We start from the raw sequence: 17,966 nt of genomic DNA on the forward strand, positions 1-17,966 counted from the left end.
TCGTAGTTTACTAAGGCCGTTGGGGGACCTAAATAAGCCGCTGTGCTCGTTCAGAGAAAAGAAAAATAGGTGAGACCAACATAAGTTTTGACCCCTAAGTTATAGAAAAAGTGCGTAGTCACTAGATCCTTTTCCCCAAAGAATAGCATCATCCACTATAAGCGCGTAAAGGCTTTTGGCAGCGCAACATGATAAGTTGCCAGGAAAGATGAACTCGTTCCAAAATGACAAAGAAGTAGGCATTAAGAATAAGTAATTAGGTACAGAGTTCCAAAATGACAAAGAAGTAGACACTAAGAAGAAGTAATTAGGTAGAGTTTCATTCTCTTTGCCGAGGTTATGATCAGGTAGCGAATGTCAGCATATGTAACAAATGTCAGCGTACGTAGCAAATGTCAGCAAATGTAACAAATGTCAGCAAGTTTTGAGGTCTACCTAGTGCGATCTTTCTCAGAAAAATACCTGTTCAAGCGGAGCACAAGACTTGGAAATCATTAAAAGGTAATATATTGTTAGATTAGACGAGGGAAGACACAAAAGTAATAAAAAAAACATCTTCCGCGTATCATCTTTAATGGCCATGTTCATTTTCGGCTTCATTGTACATGCCTAAACATCGAGCTCACATTTTGAAAAAGCAACAAAATAGTCAACAATAAAATTAAGTTAGAGTTGTTATTAGGATATAATGATCCACCAGCCTGATAAGGCGATCACTTTAGACAGACAGACAGACAGACAGACGCAGACTAGTTTTGTTATAGAAACAGCCTATTTTTTTAATATTTGCCATTAATAGGAAACAGTCGTATGTCAGTTTTGCATTTATCCCCTCTATATTAGCTGTAGGATTTATGATCACAGTTTTACCCTGTTAAATCCTTTGCATTTGACTACGAAATTTAATTAATTTAATTCTTTCTTCAGCCTTTGTATAATTATGTGGTTACTTATTGTTAGTAGAGTTCTAGCAATTCTTTGCTTTATAGCAGGGTTAGCTAACAGGTAGGCTAACTAATAGGCTTCTGCTTATTATTCTTAAACAATTTTCAGTTTATTGCGTTCGTTAGTATATTTCCTGTTGTCATAAGAGCCGAGTAAGCTGAGCTAATTTTTAAATGTTTCTTATACTTCACACATTCCATATAAATTACTGTTTTCAAAAGAGCCTGGTCATCCTTTGGCAATAAACGTGTCCAGTATTTTATGCTTCTGAACGATAAGTCAATTTGGATAAAAATTAATGGTTTTGCGCCGAAATCCCAAGTCCCCTTAACTCGGGGCAGATTCGTTGTGTAGCCATTTAGCTTGTGGAGTACGTGCGCACAGGGGGTTGAACTTAGCACACAGTGTAACCAAACTGGAGTTTCATACACCAGAGGGGTAAGCTTTGAAAGAGGCTAGATAGTATAGAGAACTTCTGTTCTCAACGAGTTACAGAATCCAAGTGATCCTTGCTAAGCGGTCACGTTATAATATGTGACCGAGCCTTGTAATTTGGTAGGAATATGACGTCGCTGCGGTAAGAATTGGTAGGATTCCTACTGCCCATATATGGGCACCGGAAGAGAAGAAATATTTTTATAGGTTGCTGGTGGGTACGCTAATAATTTTTATGTGACAATTTCTATTTGCCAATGTAGATGGAGCAAAGTTGTCAATTTTTATGGCAATTATAATTGCTCAAAAGCTAGCAGGTTTGCTTTTTCTAGGGAATTAAAAATTATCACACATGAAAAATTACTAGTGTAGATGCCAACAAATATAGTTGTCAACTAAAAATTGTTAGTGTAGATGGGGCTGCGAAGGATCAGGGGCTTTTGTCTTGAATGTCTTGAATGATGTCATTGCACAGGAATAGAAACTGAAAGCATGCAAGCGAGGCTACAAGAATATTCCCCGAAAACGATGACAAAATGAGACAAAATGGCGGAAACTATGACTGCGTGATTCATGCAATTAAACGTTTCTGGAGCTTTTCTTCCCTTGTTATTTGCGAAGTTGAAATATTTACATCTTATAAACCTCAGTGATGGAAGAAAAACGTCAAATGTATATTTTATTGGAGGACAGACGCGGAGAAAGAACAGAAAGAGGTCTGCTACATTTGAAATCTAAATCGGTCGAGACACAATTCATAAGAGGGCAAATTTTCCGCACATTGCCTGAAACAGAACAACCCGAGGATAGCAATAAAATAGCTTTGGTAGAGACGACCTCAGAAAATTTTAAACTTGTGTGTGCTACAACTGAAGTGGCTAGGATCACAGAAGAAGAGGCGAAATTGCTCTCTGCCATAGTCAGTGCTGAAGAAAGGCATAGGATTTTTCGTGAGAGAAATCGTTTGGGTTTTGGAATAGCTATTAAGAATGGGACTAAAGTGCTTGTGAAGGTTAAAACTGCTGGTGGTGTGCATAGAGATGTTCCTGGGGTTGTATGGTTTAAAGGACCTCTTCCGACACATGACGGGACAATGTTTGGTGTGGAACTGACCCCAAACAAGCCGAAGGTACTGTATTACTTGTATGTTGTCTTATAATCATTTAGGTTATTCCTTGTACTTGAGACTTGAATGTCTCATTTTTTGTATATGGTTATTATAATGAGTACTCATAAATGTTAATGCTATGTTGATTTGATCCTCAGTAATTTCCCTGCCTGTCTGGAGGGGGAGGGATGTATGAAGCAATAACTCTAGCTGCAGCCTTTCATCTCCAGGCTCTGCCAAAAAGCAGGGCCGTAGCCGGGATTTTAAGCGGCGTGGTTCGTTTTTCCATTTGGGCTGACCAAATTTCCGGTATACCCCTCTCCTCGGCTTATTAGATTAGGCAATCAATACTTCAAATATATTCAATCTTGTATCTAAAATGTTATTTTAATAGGGTGCTTTTTAACATATGGCGGTAATAAAAAAGATAATTATTTGAAAAAGATTTTTATAGTTATCTATAAGACATATTGATGTGCACGGTATATCCAGCCAACGCAATATTTTTATGTTTGCTCTGAGCGGACCTTCAAGCCAGGTGGGGGGATTCGTCCAAACCCCTTGAACCCCCCCTGGCTAGGGGCCTAAAAAGTGTGGTTATAATATAAAACATAGCACTCTGTCCCCTTTTTACAAGCTCGAATGCCAGTCCTCAGCCATTTACAGCTCATATCAATCAATAGCTGTCGTTAGTGCCTGGGCCATTTTTTTTAAATGGCGACCTGTTAATTCAGAGTAAACTCGAATTCCTGCAAGTTTTCAATTGTCAACTTATGCAGTTCTAGGGTGACAAAGAAAAAGCAAACAAATAATTGAAAAAAAAAATTCCAATAATGGTACTGTATGTAATACCCAAATAAGGAATAGACCAAGAAAGCTAGTAAGACAGTTTTCAAAATAATATTGATTGAAAAAATAATAATGTTGATTGATATGATAAAAATATTGATTGATGTTTTTTTCTCTTATGTCATTATGTCCATGTCATTATGCCAAAGATAAGATTGCCCGCGCCCATGTCATTATGTCGATATGTTGCTAGTGTGCACTAGGCATTACTAACTGTACATATTTCACTGCTTGCTATTTCAATGCTCACTCTAAAATAACACTTCCATTTTGTGTCTAGGCCCTCCATCTGTTTAACAACTGAAGTTGGTATCAGAATCATGATTCAAATAAAAGCTGTGGCATGAAAACCTCAATTTGTGACAATTTACGGGAAAACCAAACTCGCGAGTTTGCCTTTTTTCTGGAATATAAACGGAAAGCCCGCGATAGCGAAACAGAAAGTTCACACTCGTGTAATTGAAAGCACCCAAACCCATTTTCAGGTTTTAGTCCCCAAATAATATGGTAACTTATCTCAAAATTCAAGAAATAAAGCTTTGTATGCAATTTAACCCCAGATTGCTTCCATCCATCTAACGATGTTAAACACTTGAGGTCGAATCTGAAATATTATTCAAAAAACACCACAGCATTAGAACATTTTCATCAAATTCAAGAACAATCAGTTCAACTTTTGCAGCACCCTGTATTTTAGATAATGATACCAAGGGTGTTTTACTCATATGTATTTATGTTATCCTCTAGGGCAGTGAACAGCTTGGAACCTCAGATGGGACATTTAGGGAGAAACGTTATTTCACATGTCCAGAAAATTGTGGAGTGTTTGTTGCCCTTGATAAAATTCAACCGCAAGACAACACAGATACAAAAAAGTCTCCCCAACGAGAAACAGCTTCATCCAAATCAAGATTATCAATTTTAAAGGATGCGGTTTTCCCATCAAAAGAGCGTAACAGGTCTAAATTTGACTATCAACTGGAAATTGGGGAAAGAGTTGTGACATTTAAGGATGATAGGGAATTGCGTGGCGTAGTACGCTACATTGCAAACGAACCGGATGACAGTGACATGATAGCAGTGGGAATAGAACTGGTAAGACTGTAATCAAATCTTTTTTGTCCTGCATCTCCCTACCAGGAGCCCTACCAGTAAGAATTGCCCTCGTAATAGGCCTCCCAGTAAGCTTCTAAGCATCAATGTTTGACTCCTGCATTACAGGAGTTTAATGATACCACTTTGTTATGAATATCGATACCCATAAGCACCCATTCTTCATGAAACTGCTTTTTGAAATTTGCTATTTATTGCTGACAGTTAAATTGCTGACAATCAATTTAAATTGATGTATATACAGTTATGTAATAATCTTTGAAAACTAGTTCAATTTCTGTTAATTTGGATTGGTTGAACTTAAGAAGAAGGTTTAGGGATGCTTTGTTGAAAATTTTCTCAGAGTCTTTTATTACACGGCATTAGGAAGCTGGTATGTAAAAACCATGAGAGATCGTTGTTTGTAATTGAGAAATATGTGCCTGGTTTGATTTTCTATAGGACGAACGGTATGGGAATGGAACAGGATTTTTTAGGAGCCATCAGCGTTTCATGTGCGAGAGTGGTTATGCATTGTTTGTCCCTGCTGACACTGTGATTCCAGAAAAAGACTTTGATGAGAAACCACAGAAAAAAATTAGCACAGGGAGTGGTTCTGCTAGAGAGGTTCAACCAAGTTCATCTCTTGGATATGATGTTAATAGTAGCAAAGGTATCTTAATGCAGCTTGTATCATTAGAATGTTTGAATGGGTAACTCCAACCTCAGTGTACTGTATATTTTACCAGCAGTCAGATCTTAATGCTTACGCTAAAAGAGCAGCTTCCATAGCTGCTTTTGTGACCTCACCCCAAGCCTAATCTTTGTGAGAATGTTAATACATTCTCTGTATTCACCTGCATTGGCTCTCTTGTTTTTGTTTTTTTACATAATTTACTGCATTTCACCCAATTTCACAAGATTTCTGTTCAAGTTGGGTTGACAGCTATGAGCACTGTAAAAGTCTCAACTCTGGGCTATGCTTTGTTATAAGCCAAATCCGCCCTATACATACTCGGCCCAAGGAGTCCTGCTCAACCATACCTATACATACCATACATAGAAGTCTTAGCATACTGTAGCTACTCATTCCTAGCTTCACGCATGTGTCCCTTGAAAAAACCCTTCCCTTTGCATTTCTTTCTTCCATTTTTACCTGTAAGGTAACACTTTTTTTTCAGATAAAAGTCAAGGAATCAAGCGATCTAGCTCTGCGTCATCATTGAAACACACAACAAGTGAGGAAGCCATTAAAATTGCTAGCAGACATGGAGACAGTAGTGATAAAGATAAAGTCGTCAAAGAACAAGAAAGTATATTGGCAAAGATCAAAGCAGAGCAGAAACAATCAAACAGGTCAAATGAGATAGTAGATGTAGGTCTTCCTATAAATGAAGACCATTACAGTGACAAACATGACCAAAGTGTGGCTGGGTACATACCAGTGCAGAGTGGGAAATCCAACTTCTGTGTCTCACCTGAAGATATGATTAGCACTTTATCACACCCGGGGGCAGATATCAAGCAGCCTGTTTCTTCTTCTCAAGGTGAAAATAAGAATGAGAAGAGAACAGAACAGATAATGTTTATTTGTGTTATTATGTAGTGGTCTGGATTAACGTTGTTCGTGAAAGTTTCACGAACAGTGTCCCTATGTTCGTGAGCGGTACTGTAACATGGATTCTCTTTCAGCAGAAAGAGAATTATGAACATTTGCACAGAGAATCGGGAAGAGATCCAGGACTTTTGATGGGGGACAGGAGGGGGGATTAGTGGCTATTAGATATTTTGCAGTGGGCAAATTATGTTAAAGAACTCAAGCCACACCTTTTTTTGTTTTTATATTGCAAGACAAAATTACTGTATGAACAAGAATCGCTAAGTTACCATCTGAGAAAAAAATTATACTCCATTCACATAATTTATCCGAAAATATCAAATTAGCTTCACACTTTATTTTGCAAGGATGACAGCTGACAGGTGCCCTTTAAAAGGTTTTTGGAGGAGTTCCCAGTGTTTAGCATTTTATTTTATTTTCAGCTATTTCTAGAGGCTCTTCTCAGACGCCAGTTCTTCCACCAAACAGACCATCAACACGATCCACTCATAATGACCTGGGTAATTACTACAACAGAAATGCTGAAGTTTATGAAGAATTACCCAATCATGTCATGGACAGAGACCAGGGCACAGAGCTTGACAAGGAAGGTTTACTACTCATGGAGCAGGCCGATAGTCAGCTAGGAAAGGGCATGGTAGCCCCCAGTGATTACCATGAGGATGACGTCGCCCTGGGTCTTGAAGTGGGGTGTATGGCAGAGGTGCCCTTGGTTAACAATCAGCCGCGCTATGGTGTGATACGCTGGATTGGTCAGCTGGCTGAGCTCAAGAATAAACTAGTGGCCGGATTAGAATTAGTAAGCTAAAACAATGGTTATCCAATTCATCTAAGCAGCCAATGGCTGACTTAAATATCAAAGTTGGTTAATAACAGATGATTAAATTGCCTCAATTGTTAAAGCCGCATTGTCACCAGTTTACTTCGGGTCGATTACCTAACAATATCCGATGATTTTTAATGGAAAATGTGAAAAATATTTCAAAATATTGGAAGCAGTGTGTCTATTGGAAATTTCTTTGAGGGTGTGATTGGTAATTTAGAGCGGATGGCCTGTTAAATATCTCGGATTCTAATAGATTCTTTTGTCTTTTAATGGTCGAGGTTTCCGTCGGACCTCCGGAAGTAAACTAGAGACAATGCGGCTTTAACATGGATATTTTTCACACACATTTTTGTTTTTATGCATTTTTTGTAACTTTTTCATATTTTTGCACTCTTTGATTTTTTTGCATTATAGGTCAAAGTTTTGTTTCAGATTTTGAAATATTAATTTAGTTTCATAACTTGTTCTGCTGTTTTTGTTTATTTTCATCAGGAAGAGGAGCAGTCAGGATGTTCAGATGGGACATTTAAAGGCAAACGTTACTTTGAGTGTCCTCCTGGAAGAGGCTTTTTTGTCCTACTAAAGTACTGTCGCAAAGATTCTCGCTTTGAGCTTGATTCACCAATGGACACACCAGGCAGATCTGCAAAGAGTAAGGACATTCATGTTTTGTTTGAAAAGGACTTAGGGCATAAATACTCAAGGGATACACTCACATAAGATTGCTCCCTCAGTTAATTCCTTGAAAAATACTTCCAGAATCCTAAATATTAGTTCATTTCTTACACACATTTTGATTGGCTGAAACAGAGTGAATTCAATGAAACACTGTTTTTTTAGTGTAGCAAAACTTGACCCCTTAAAAGTCAATTGGAAATAATCAAATTATATGATTCAAGAATTATAAATTATTCATAAACTCCATGTTGAATTTCACTTGTTTAAATAATATCTTTTATCAAATGCAATTTAGCATGGAGTTTCAGGAGCATAGATCACAGATAAAAATCATAGGTCCAACATACAGTAGTTGTCCTGTTTGTGCTATTTCTTGGGTCTTCCTAATCATGAAACTGAAAGAACTAGATGTTACTTCACCATGACCAGAAAACTCTTGTCTACCTGAGCTTCATAAAACTCGACTTTATGATTTCCTGCTCTTGTCAATTATTGCTTATTTGAATGTTTCAGATTTTGGCAGCATGGATTGCCCATCCATTGAAGGTATAATCCCTCCCCCGCCCTCCCTCCCTGAACAAAGCACAGGCATGATGAGAGGTATCCAAGGGCATCACAACTCGTGCTACCTGGACTCAACCTTGTATAGCATGTTCGCCTTCACCACCGTATTCGACACATTGCTGCACAGGGAGAGGCAAAGCTCTGACCTTGAGGACTACGATAAGGTGCAGAAGGTCCTAAAAGAGGAAATTGTCAACCCCCTGAGAAGGTAAGAGCTTAGTAAATAAGAAGAGGGAAGAGTTTACTAAGTGAGAAGATATAAGAGCTTAGTAAATAAGAAGAGGTAAGAGTTTACTAAGTGAGAAGAGAATAAGAGTTTAGTAAGTGAAAAGAGGTAAGAGTTTATTGAGAAGAGGTAAGAGTTTATTGAGAAGAGGTAAGAGTTTGGTTAGTGAGAAGAGAATAAGAGTTTAGTAAGTGAAAAGAGGTAAGAGTTTAGTAAGTGAGAAGAGATAAGTAAGTGAAAAGAGGTAAGAGCTTAGTTAGTGAAAAGAGTTAAGAGATTAGTGAGAAGAGGTAAGAGTTTAGTAAGTGAGAATACGGTAAGAGTTTAGTAAGTGAGAATACGGTAAGAGTTTAGTAAGTGAGAAGAGGTAAGAGTTTAGTGAGGTAAGAGTTTAGCAAGTGAGAAGAGGTAAGAATATATTTAGTAAGTGAGAAAAGAGTTTAGTGAGTGAGAAGAGATAAGAGTTAAGTAAGTGAGAAGATGTAAGAGTTTAGTAAGTGAGAAGAGGTGAGAGTTTAGTGAGTGAGACTTGTTATTGCAATACGTTTTGCGTATACTGCTATAAGTAATCTGTATGTGTCAACTCGTCGCTATCTTGTGTGCCCCTACATATATAGGAATGGTTTTGTACGTGCTGACAGAGTGCTGAGACTACGGAGGCTTCTTGATAAACTAGGATCAACGTCTGGCCTAACTGATGAGGAGAAAGGTAATTCACCTCATCTTTGAGAAGTTGTGGAACATCGGATAAATAAAATGCCTTCAGGGCCGTAGCTGGACCCCCCCCCCCCCCCCCCCCGCTCCCCCCTAAATTATTTTCATAATCTATGAGGAAATGACCAGTAGGGGCGTAGCTGTGCCCCTAATATTTTCTTAATGTTTTTGTATGGTGCCCCCACCAATATTTCGAAGTCTGCTACTGCACTGAACCTTATTGATGTGTACATCTGTTTTAGACCCTGAGGAGTTCCTTAACACACTTCTACATCAGGTTTTGAAGTCGGAATCATTGCTTCAGCTCAAGTAAGTAACAAAGTATTTCCACAAGAGGAGAAGGCTCGATTAAGGCAATATTTTCCTGTTTCTTAACATCTTAAACCTAAGAAGGTGACTTAGGGGCCGACCAATTGACTTTTGTAAAGGAAGGGGGTGGATGATTTCGAAAAAAATAAATTCTTGCACGCCAAAAGCTTTGAAAACATATCCTGCGCACCCAAAATCGTCTACTTCTCCCCTCAAAAGTCAAATGGTCGGCCCCTTAGGCTATGGGGTAGAGGTAAGTACTCTACTGTAAACCTTGGACAGTCTAATTCTCGGTTCCCTTGTCAAGAACGGAAATTTTGCTTTAAGAATCTTAGAGGCTAATCTACACTTTAGTGCACTCTAGAGTTTCTAGCTCGGCCCACGGAAGACTCAAAACGTGCAAACCATGGTGCACTCTTGAGGAACTACACCTTTACTCTTTTCTTAACTTTTTTTTCCTGTTCAGGTCTCATGGTAGATGTGAGGAGTCCAATTACTACCAAATTATTACAGAGAAAGACGAGGGAATCAAACTGGCAACCGTGCAGACCTTGATAGAACAATCATTTATGGCTGCTGATCTCAAGCTAGCAGAGGTACACTTCGCATCACATCCCCTAAAACTATGAGGGACAGGTCCCAGGGGATACCCAGCCCTAATATTGGGTGTGCCCCATGTCATATACTGACGGGAAACCTGTGTTGGTGGGCTCGGATGGCTCACATGTTCTAGAGCCGATCGGGCTTGTAAGTTGTTGTTGTGAATTTAAAGGGTAAAAATCAAGGCCTTTATACCCAGACCTCTAGTTTTATTTCCACTTTTGCTCTTGCTCTTGATGCAATTGTTTGGTTTTACCTTACCGTGATCATTACATTGATTTGTTTGGTAGGTGCCGTCCTGTCTGATATTACAGATGCCACGGTTTGGCAACAAATACAAAATGTATGACATTATTTTACCCAACACAACGCTGGACATTACAGACATACTGGATAATGGTGAGACGAATTGTTTGATATATTTTGGCTAGGCTTAAGAATGTTCTTTGTTCACTTTGGAGGGGTTCACAAACATGACACTATTCTGAGTAAAAAAGCGCTCTAATCATTCCCTTCTTCTTTTTACCAGTCCCTCGACCTTGTGTCTTGTGCGGAGAGCAAGCGTCGACTTTTGAGTGCAAGGAATGTTACGAAGACAAGATATTTTCGGTCGGCATTACAAGCTTCTGCCGCGATTGCTGTAAAAAAGTGCACAGTCATCCCAGACGAACTTCGCACAAGCTAACGCCGATCATAGTCCCTAGAGAATACAGGTAGTCTTCTCTGTTTCTGTCTGCCCATCCACCAGCCCACGGGCGTAGCCAGGGGGGGCCCAGGGGACCCGGGCCCCCCCTTCTAGCAGCCCAAAATACAGTAAATGTACGAGACATTATCTAAAATGCATGAGAAAAATCCTTGAAAGGACCTTTTGGACCCCCTCCTGTTAAAAATCCTGTCTACGCCGCTACCACCTATCGGTCAGTCTAGATTTAACATTGCCTTTCTGTTGCCTTTCTGTTTGTCTTGTTGCCTGTCTGTTTGTTAGTGCGAATTGCACTAAGCAATCACGCGACTTGTGAGTGGCTAACTCACGCGAAAATAAACGCATTACTGCAGCCGTCACACAAGAAAAGCAGTAAAGACAAGCTTTTTTTGACATAAGAACCGATTCGTCAGCGCTGGTCAAGTTGCTTTTTGTTGTTGTTATTTTGAGCGCGCGCGGGTTTGCCATTCATAAGTCACGTGTCGCCTATTCCGTATTTGTCTCTATTCGTCCGTGCCCTAGCCTGTTCCGAATGTTTTTTCTACCTACCCGTCCATGGGTCAACCCGTGTGTTTATTGTCTTGGCTTTTGCCCATTTAATCAGTATGTCTGTGAAGTGCTCACTAGTTTCTTCATGTAGTCAATACGCTCGTCGTGACTCTGTGAAGTGCTCACTTGTTTCTTCATATAGTCAATACGCTCGTCGTGACGGACCGCTTGAGCGATACACGATGGAGCTGTTTGCCGTCGTTTGCATTCAGACGAGCCATTACGTGGCGTTTGTCAAATGCGGCCAGGGTCCCGATGCACCGTGGTGCTTCTTCGATAGCATGGCGGACAGAAAAGGTGAGTTCGCCGCCATGTCATCCCAGCAAAATGCAAAGAGAGAGAACGCTTTCATTTTCATCAGAAACCTTTGTAGTACGTGTGGTTGAATTTTGTATATAAATTTCAGGCTTTGTTTTTAGATGGTTACCTTGAGTTTTCTTTGCATAATTTGACATCACATATTGAATAAAAGCTGCACTAAAGTTGTGGCTGAGTATGGTTCTCTATTCTAGGAGACCCCAATGTTATTCACTCCATGAAAATGCCCTAGCCTCTTCCTAAGGCGAATGACTTTGTACTTAACCCTTTACTTTAGGTGAGAGTAATGGCTATAACATACCGGCTGTAAGGGCCTGTCCGGAAGCGTCCAGGTGGCTTTTGGCCAAGCCAGATGAGATTATCGGTGCGAATCGTCGCGGTGAGCTGCCTGGAAACATGAAGAGGCTGTTTGGCGATGCGTACATGTGCATGTATCAGAACTTTGATACGGCCATGTACAAGTAGTATATGGTGACTATTTGGGGGCTGAAAATTTTGGAGCTCCCGAGTGTGGAAAGTCGTCCTTGTCTGCCTGGTGTTCGCCTTACGGTTCCTAAATAAAGAGCGTGTTTATTCCACTATAACACCTCAAAGTGGTTGTTTCTTTAAAAAAAGGAGGAAACTTAAGCTGAGTATTACATAAATAGATTAATATTATTTTTCTGCTCTTTGTTTACTTTTTATAATTAAATCAGAGCCGTGATGCAATTTGTAGTAGAAATGGGTCTTTCCTTTCATAACATAGATTTTACAGCTACTAGGCTATACAGCTACTACTAATTCGTAGAACTTGTATCAGTTAAAATGTGTTTCTAATATTCTATTTTGTACAAAATCACTGCAATGTAAATGCACCTCGACAAAAAAGGTTCAAATCAGGAGTGAAAGCCTGATGCCTCAAGATACCATAAAACTTTACTATAGACTATAAGTCAATAGCCAAATTAGGATAAAAAAGTATATAAAAATTCTGTAGATAAAGAAATGTGTATGGATGCATTGTGCTAGGTAATGTTGTGATCGAATCACAAGTCAACAGTACGGGAGGGAGATGGATGAGATGCGGGTGTGAACGATTTGATAAAGATCGGGGGACGGGAAACAAAATCGAGAGGAGGAAAAGAGGGTAAAATGAATGGGGAGAAAGAGTCTGAGGGAGAGGGAGAGGCAGTGGGGAAAAAAACGATATGTTTTTTTTTTGTCTTAAATTTTACTAGAAAGCATATAGTACACACAATAACAGTGACTGTAACTGCTTTAAAAGCTTCCTAACGCTACGACACTCATCTATAAACTTCAGTTCTCATTTTCCTAGACGTAAAACTATTGGAGTGGACATCTCGGTGACAGGATGGCGTAAACAGTCGAAACGGAAAGCTTAAAAAAAATAAAGAAATAAAACAAAGTTTTCGATCAATAAGGGTTTGCTGACTGTGTGCCATGGGTTCCAGACGGTAAAATTCCGCTTTACCCACCCCCTGTTAGTATAAAAGTGCTTCGTCAGCCCTACTCTCTCTTTCTCTTCTTTTTGCTAAAAACAAATGAGCCTTTGGTTTCAAGGGTACTGGTCGACAAGATTGCTGAATATTTTTGTTTTCAATTTGGCACCCCACACACAACAGGCCAGACCATTATTAGCTTGCGGACGGTTAAGATAGACCGCATGATGTCCCCACAGATGGCAATCTTGCTTTATGGGTCCTAAAATGTTATGGCTTAATTCTAAGTAAAGCTACACGCATTTAACTCTCATTAGCCTCTGCAATCGCCATTGCTCGCTTCGCCTTCTCTACAGCTTCCTGCGCTTTTTTCATCATATTGTCAGCGGCAAGTGCAGCGCGTTTGGCTTCCTGGGCAGCGGTCACTGCAGCATCTTGGGCTGCTCGCGCAAGTGTTTTTCCGGGGATTGTAGCCGGACAGTTGTGTTCGTCCTTACTATCCATACAGTCAGTGATGCTGTCGCACAACCAGGTCAGCGGTAAGCACTTCGCCCCGTTGTCACAAGTGAACTTGTCGGATCCACAACCTGAAAAAGAAATATGCAAGATAATGTCATCATGATACGCTGGCCTTTTTTAAACTCCTACACCGATACCCACTATCACTGTCATTAAAATAAAGCATATTATAACAAACACTACCACAACCATTATCAACATCATCATCACTACATCATCGTTATTGTCATCGCAGTTACACCACTGTCATCATCACTACATCATCGTTATTGTCATCGCAGTTACACCACTGTCATCATCACTACATCATCGTTATTGTCATCGCAGTTACACCACTATCATCATCACTACATCATCGTTATTGTCATCGCAGTTACACCACTGTCATCATCACTACATTATCGTTATTGTCATCGCAGTTACACCACTGTCATCATCACTACATCATCGTTATTGTCATCGCAGTTACACCACTGTCATCATCACTACATCATCGTTATTGTCATCGCAGTTACACCACTATCATCATCACTACATCATCGTTATTGTCATCGCAGTTACACCACTGTCATCATCATGGGGCGGATCCAGAAAAAAATCTGTCTGTAGCTCAGATGCAGAATTAAAAGATCAGAAAAAAATAAGCTATGTGAGGAAACTAAATCAACTCCCTCAAATATGACTGTAGCATTTGCTACAGTTGCAATAGTCTTGATCCGCCCCAGATCATTACCGTTATTATCACCATTATTATCAATTGCGTCATCAATCTCGCTCGTGAGTGACATACCAAATTCTTCATCTCGGCTGCTGATGGGACAGTTCTTCTCATCACTTCCATCGTCACAGTCATGGACTGTGTCACACAACGAACTCTTGGCCAAGCACTTGTTTGTTTTTTCGCAAGCAAACTGGCCTTCTGCACATCCTGCAAGGGAACAAATAGCGATAAAACATGTTGAAATGGTCATGGTACCCTTCAAAATCAGGGCCTTAACAGGGGTGGGGCACTGGGGGCACGTGCCCCCCAATATTTTTAAAAAATTATAAGGAAATGACCAGTAGGGGCGTGGTTGTGTTCTATATGTTTCTGTACGGCTCTGTAAATTTCAATCAATGTACACGAATGTTTAACTGTCCCGAATTAGCTAGGATTGGGCGGGGAGAGGGGGAGCGTTTGTTTGCTTTTTTAACCACTTACCAGACCATTATTTCTTTACGTATCTCCTTCCAGTGTCCATTGGTAAAAACACACACACTACTGAGGAGGTTTTTAATAACCCCTCCCGTCCCCCCTGCTTTGTCTCGCATAACTCAATACATTTATGAACCAAATATTGGTGGATATTCGTACCTCCTTTTACGGTTGACTCCTGTAATATATTTTTTGCCTCTTCTATAGCTTTGCTGTTTACTAGAAACAAGAAAATTAAAATAAATAAAAATAATAAATAAAATATAATAATAAAAAAGAGAAAAATGATCAACAAAGAGCAAAAAATAATAATGAAAATTAGAATGAAGCTTACATCCTGCGATCTGATTGGCTGGAATACAGTTCCTTTCATCCCGCTTGTCGTCACAGTCAGCGACGGAATCACAAATCCATTTGAGAGGTATGCACTTTTTACCGTTGTCACAGCGATATCGGTCAGCGGCACAAGAACCTAGCCAACACATGTGAACGCATGCGCATTATGATATATACTTTAATTCCTCATCCCCCCAAATTTAAGTCCTTTTCCTCTTCTCACCTCCCGCGCTGTTTTTAGCGGCCTCTCGTCGACTGCGGTGGATTGTGTAAGGATGAGCAGCTGGCAATGCATACAAATCAATATACAATGAATATCAATCGAATTGACGATTACCATGAACATTGGCGGCGTAGCGCCCATGGTTTACCATACCCGGGGGTCATATCAAGGAAATTTAGCCAAAAATTGTCGTTTTTACCAAACGCGGTCACTTCCATGTAAAGTTTTTCCTTATTTGGAAAAACTGCACGATTCTTGTCATTTTTAAGGTTGCCGTACCACAGGTGCTTAGTAAACTTTATGACTTATAAACAGAAAAGAAAAACAGTGACTTAATCTAAGATTCCTCGGTACCAGACCCCCAAAACGACAACGTTTTCTTCATATGAGCCTCCTGCGCAGGCATCTCAAAGAGCAGAAAAAGAAAAAAAAAGGATTGGGTTTCCTGTGGCAAAAAAACGGAAGTGACAAACCGGAGGCGCTGCAGGGGCTACCTCTCCATAGTCTCCCTCCTCTGCAATTTCGCCACAGGTTACCCATTATTTCCGTCCATTTCATTATGAGTTGCCTGCAGAGGAGGCTACCCAGGGGGTTGGGAGGGAATGTGTGAGGCTACAAAATGTGGTGGCTTTTTTTTTCTTTTTTCTTGCTGATCTCGCTCTTGCTGATCAAAATCCTAGTTGTTTTGTGCATTTATTCAGAACTTATTTAAAGTGGCGAGTATAGTAAATAGTAGAATTCGCGTTAGCGTGTCAAGTTGGGACCTACGATTATTACCAATTATAGATGTGAGGTAAATTCGTATAAAATTATAAAAATGCTTCGAATATGCGTGTGTCCCTAATATGCGAGTCCTGTTTAGGCAAGTTTTACTGTAAAAAGGAAAAGAGTGTTTTATTATCAATGTTTATTAAGGTCTTTAGTGCGCGCAACCTTACCCGTCATGGCAACAAAGTAGAGGCAGCACACAGCGATGTTCCACCCCATGTTGTCCGCAAAGTCTGGAAAAAACAAGCGGGCATTACTAACATCATTTAGAGCATTTTTGTCAATAAACAGCAACTGCAAAGAAAACAAATTCTCACATCAATTTTTTTAGGCCCAATTTGACGTTTTTAAAGGACTATTGACCTTTATGCGGCGAATCATGAAGTTCCACAAAAATGCAAAGGTGTACTTATCAGTATCGAACTAAGCCGCTTGACTGTGTAATTTATTTCTTCTCCAAAAAAAAATGGCTTCATTATATTGCGAAAGCATAAAATAACAGAAAAAATCGAATGTTGACACCAGGTGCGAACCGAGTGGCGTCCGTTTATTTTGTGGCTCAGACTACAGAAAGCATGTGGCCACAGTATTAAGGCACTTGACAACCATATCGGTTTAATTGCACAGGAAACATTTCACTTCGTGCAATCCACCTTACATTACTGTGAGCCACTCGCAAATCAAGGGTAATTGCAAAATTTGATAACCGGCATAGTTCGGACGCGCAAAACTTCTGGTAATTAAAAAAAACAGACATGGTTTATTTTAATTCAGACAAAAATAGGTCGTCTTAGCTTGTCGGTTTTAGATACTGTATTTGTACTAAATTGAAGGGAATGTCGCTTTACGATTCTTATGTTAATAGGTACGACTCACTTATTTTTGCGATGGTTGTAAAGTTTGTTATGGTCTCATCGAAAGACCTGCTAAATACATTGAAATACAATGGATGTCATTTTAAATAGACTGGAAAATAAAACGATAAGTGGCCTTAAGTGGACGGTCATCATAGTTTGAAAATAAAAACATTTGTAGTGTTGCTCCTTGTTGCTTTAAGATAGTTATTATACCAAACCAATATTCATAGTAGTATATATTTTTCCACGAAAGTAATTGTTTACAAAATCGGATTATTTCTCACGGGGATTAACATAAACACACTTCAAGTAACAAAAGTAGACAAGGCTCTACAAGGGAAATAGTGTAAAAAAAAAGACTTCTAATAGTATTTGCAGGATAATTAAACATTAGAAGCTTTTAATAACCTCACCTCTCACTAATTATCTATACATAGTTTTACCGCCTTTTTAGACGCGATGCTCTCGTCTAGAAAGTAAGGAAAAAATCAGCGAAAAATAATCCCAATTAGCAAATAAAATAGATTATAAAATTGTTTCGTCAAACATACCTTTTAGAGTGATCCAAGTTAATTTTATCAAGTATTAGCTCTCTGTTTACAAAGATAAATGAGTTTGCGATAGAGCGGAGTGGTAATTTTGGATTCATACGTTATGACGAAGCTATGCCTGATGCATGCCCCGTAAAACAGGTGGCACTGCGGGCTCACAAAATCGATATCCATGGAGGTCACACTCGGATGGTACAGAGACTCTCAAATAAAAGGAAAAAAAAGGCATTTTGTTTCACGTATTTTGTGGTTTGATAACTTAACTTAAAGTAAAAACACAGAAGACCTCTATATAAACAGACAACGTAGTTACTTTTTACGAGACTTTCTTAAAAAATGATGCCATTGAGACCCAAAACGACATAACCACTATCGAGATATACATTGCATAGAGACTTTATTTTACAGAATGGTAAAACTGTAAGAAAAACACGTTGACTTGCATATATCGGAGTTATTGCTGCTCTATACAATAACGAAACCGCAATTTAAGTCCCGTCGAGGACGATGAAAAAATAGTGACGACAATGAATCTGACGACCCT

General features: G+C 39.4%; 2 protein-coding genes and 1 long non-coding RNA gene across 3 annotated transcripts; 2 read left to right on the forward strand and 1 right to left on the reverse strand.

The window, feature by feature from the left end:
* Positions 1 to 1,883: 1,883 nt before the first annotated feature.
* On the forward strand, positions 1,884 to 12,951 carry LOC5519468 (ubiquitin carboxyl-terminal hydrolase CYLD). Its single transcript, XM_048720705.1, has 14 exons — positions 1,884 to 2,509; positions 4,085 to 4,432; positions 4,892 to 5,102; positions 5,611 to 5,976; positions 6,470 to 6,846; positions 7,366 to 7,525; positions 8,065 to 8,323; positions 8,959 to 9,050; positions 9,298 to 9,364; positions 9,831 to 9,960; positions 10,255 to 10,363; positions 10,494 to 10,677; positions 11,359 to 11,513; positions 11,812 to 12,951. Exons 1-14 carry the CDS (start codon positions 2,033 to 2,035, stop codon positions 11,997 to 11,999), a joined length of 3,123 nt encoding a protein of 1,040 aa, XP_048576662.1. The 5' UTR covers positions 1,884 to 2,032; the 3' UTR covers positions 12,000 to 12,951.
* LOC125559012 lies at positions 8,330 to 8,799 on the forward strand. The gene is made up of 2 exons (XR_007306256.1): positions 8,330 to 8,708; positions 8,750 to 8,799. It is a non-coding gene; the product is annotated as an uncharacterized LOC125559012 (long non-coding RNA).
* Positions 12,725 to 17,552, reverse strand: LOC5519469 (LDL receptor repeat-containing protein egg-1-like). The gene is made up of 8 exons (XM_032364300.2): positions 17,423 to 17,552; positions 17,285 to 17,340; positions 16,185 to 16,247; positions 15,247 to 15,306; positions 15,022 to 15,159; positions 14,847 to 14,906; positions 14,283 to 14,420; positions 12,725 to 13,560 (listed from the first exon to the last, which is right to left on the reverse strand). Exons 3-8 carry the CDS (start codon positions 16,231 to 16,233, stop codon positions 13,277 to 13,279), a joined length of 729 nt encoding a protein of 242 aa, XP_032220191.1. The 5' UTR covers positions 16,234 to 16,247; positions 17,285 to 17,340; positions 17,423 to 17,552; the 3' UTR covers positions 12,725 to 13,276.
* Positions 17,553 to 17,966: the final 414 nt, after the last annotated feature.

Source organism: Nematostella vectensis, chromosome 13 (assembly GCF_932526225.1).
Source record: "Nematostella vectensis chromosome 13, jaNemVect1.1, whole genome shotgun sequence".
Lineage (NCBI taxonomy): Eukaryota > Metazoa > Cnidaria > Anthozoa > Actiniaria > Edwardsiidae > Nematostella > Nematostella vectensis.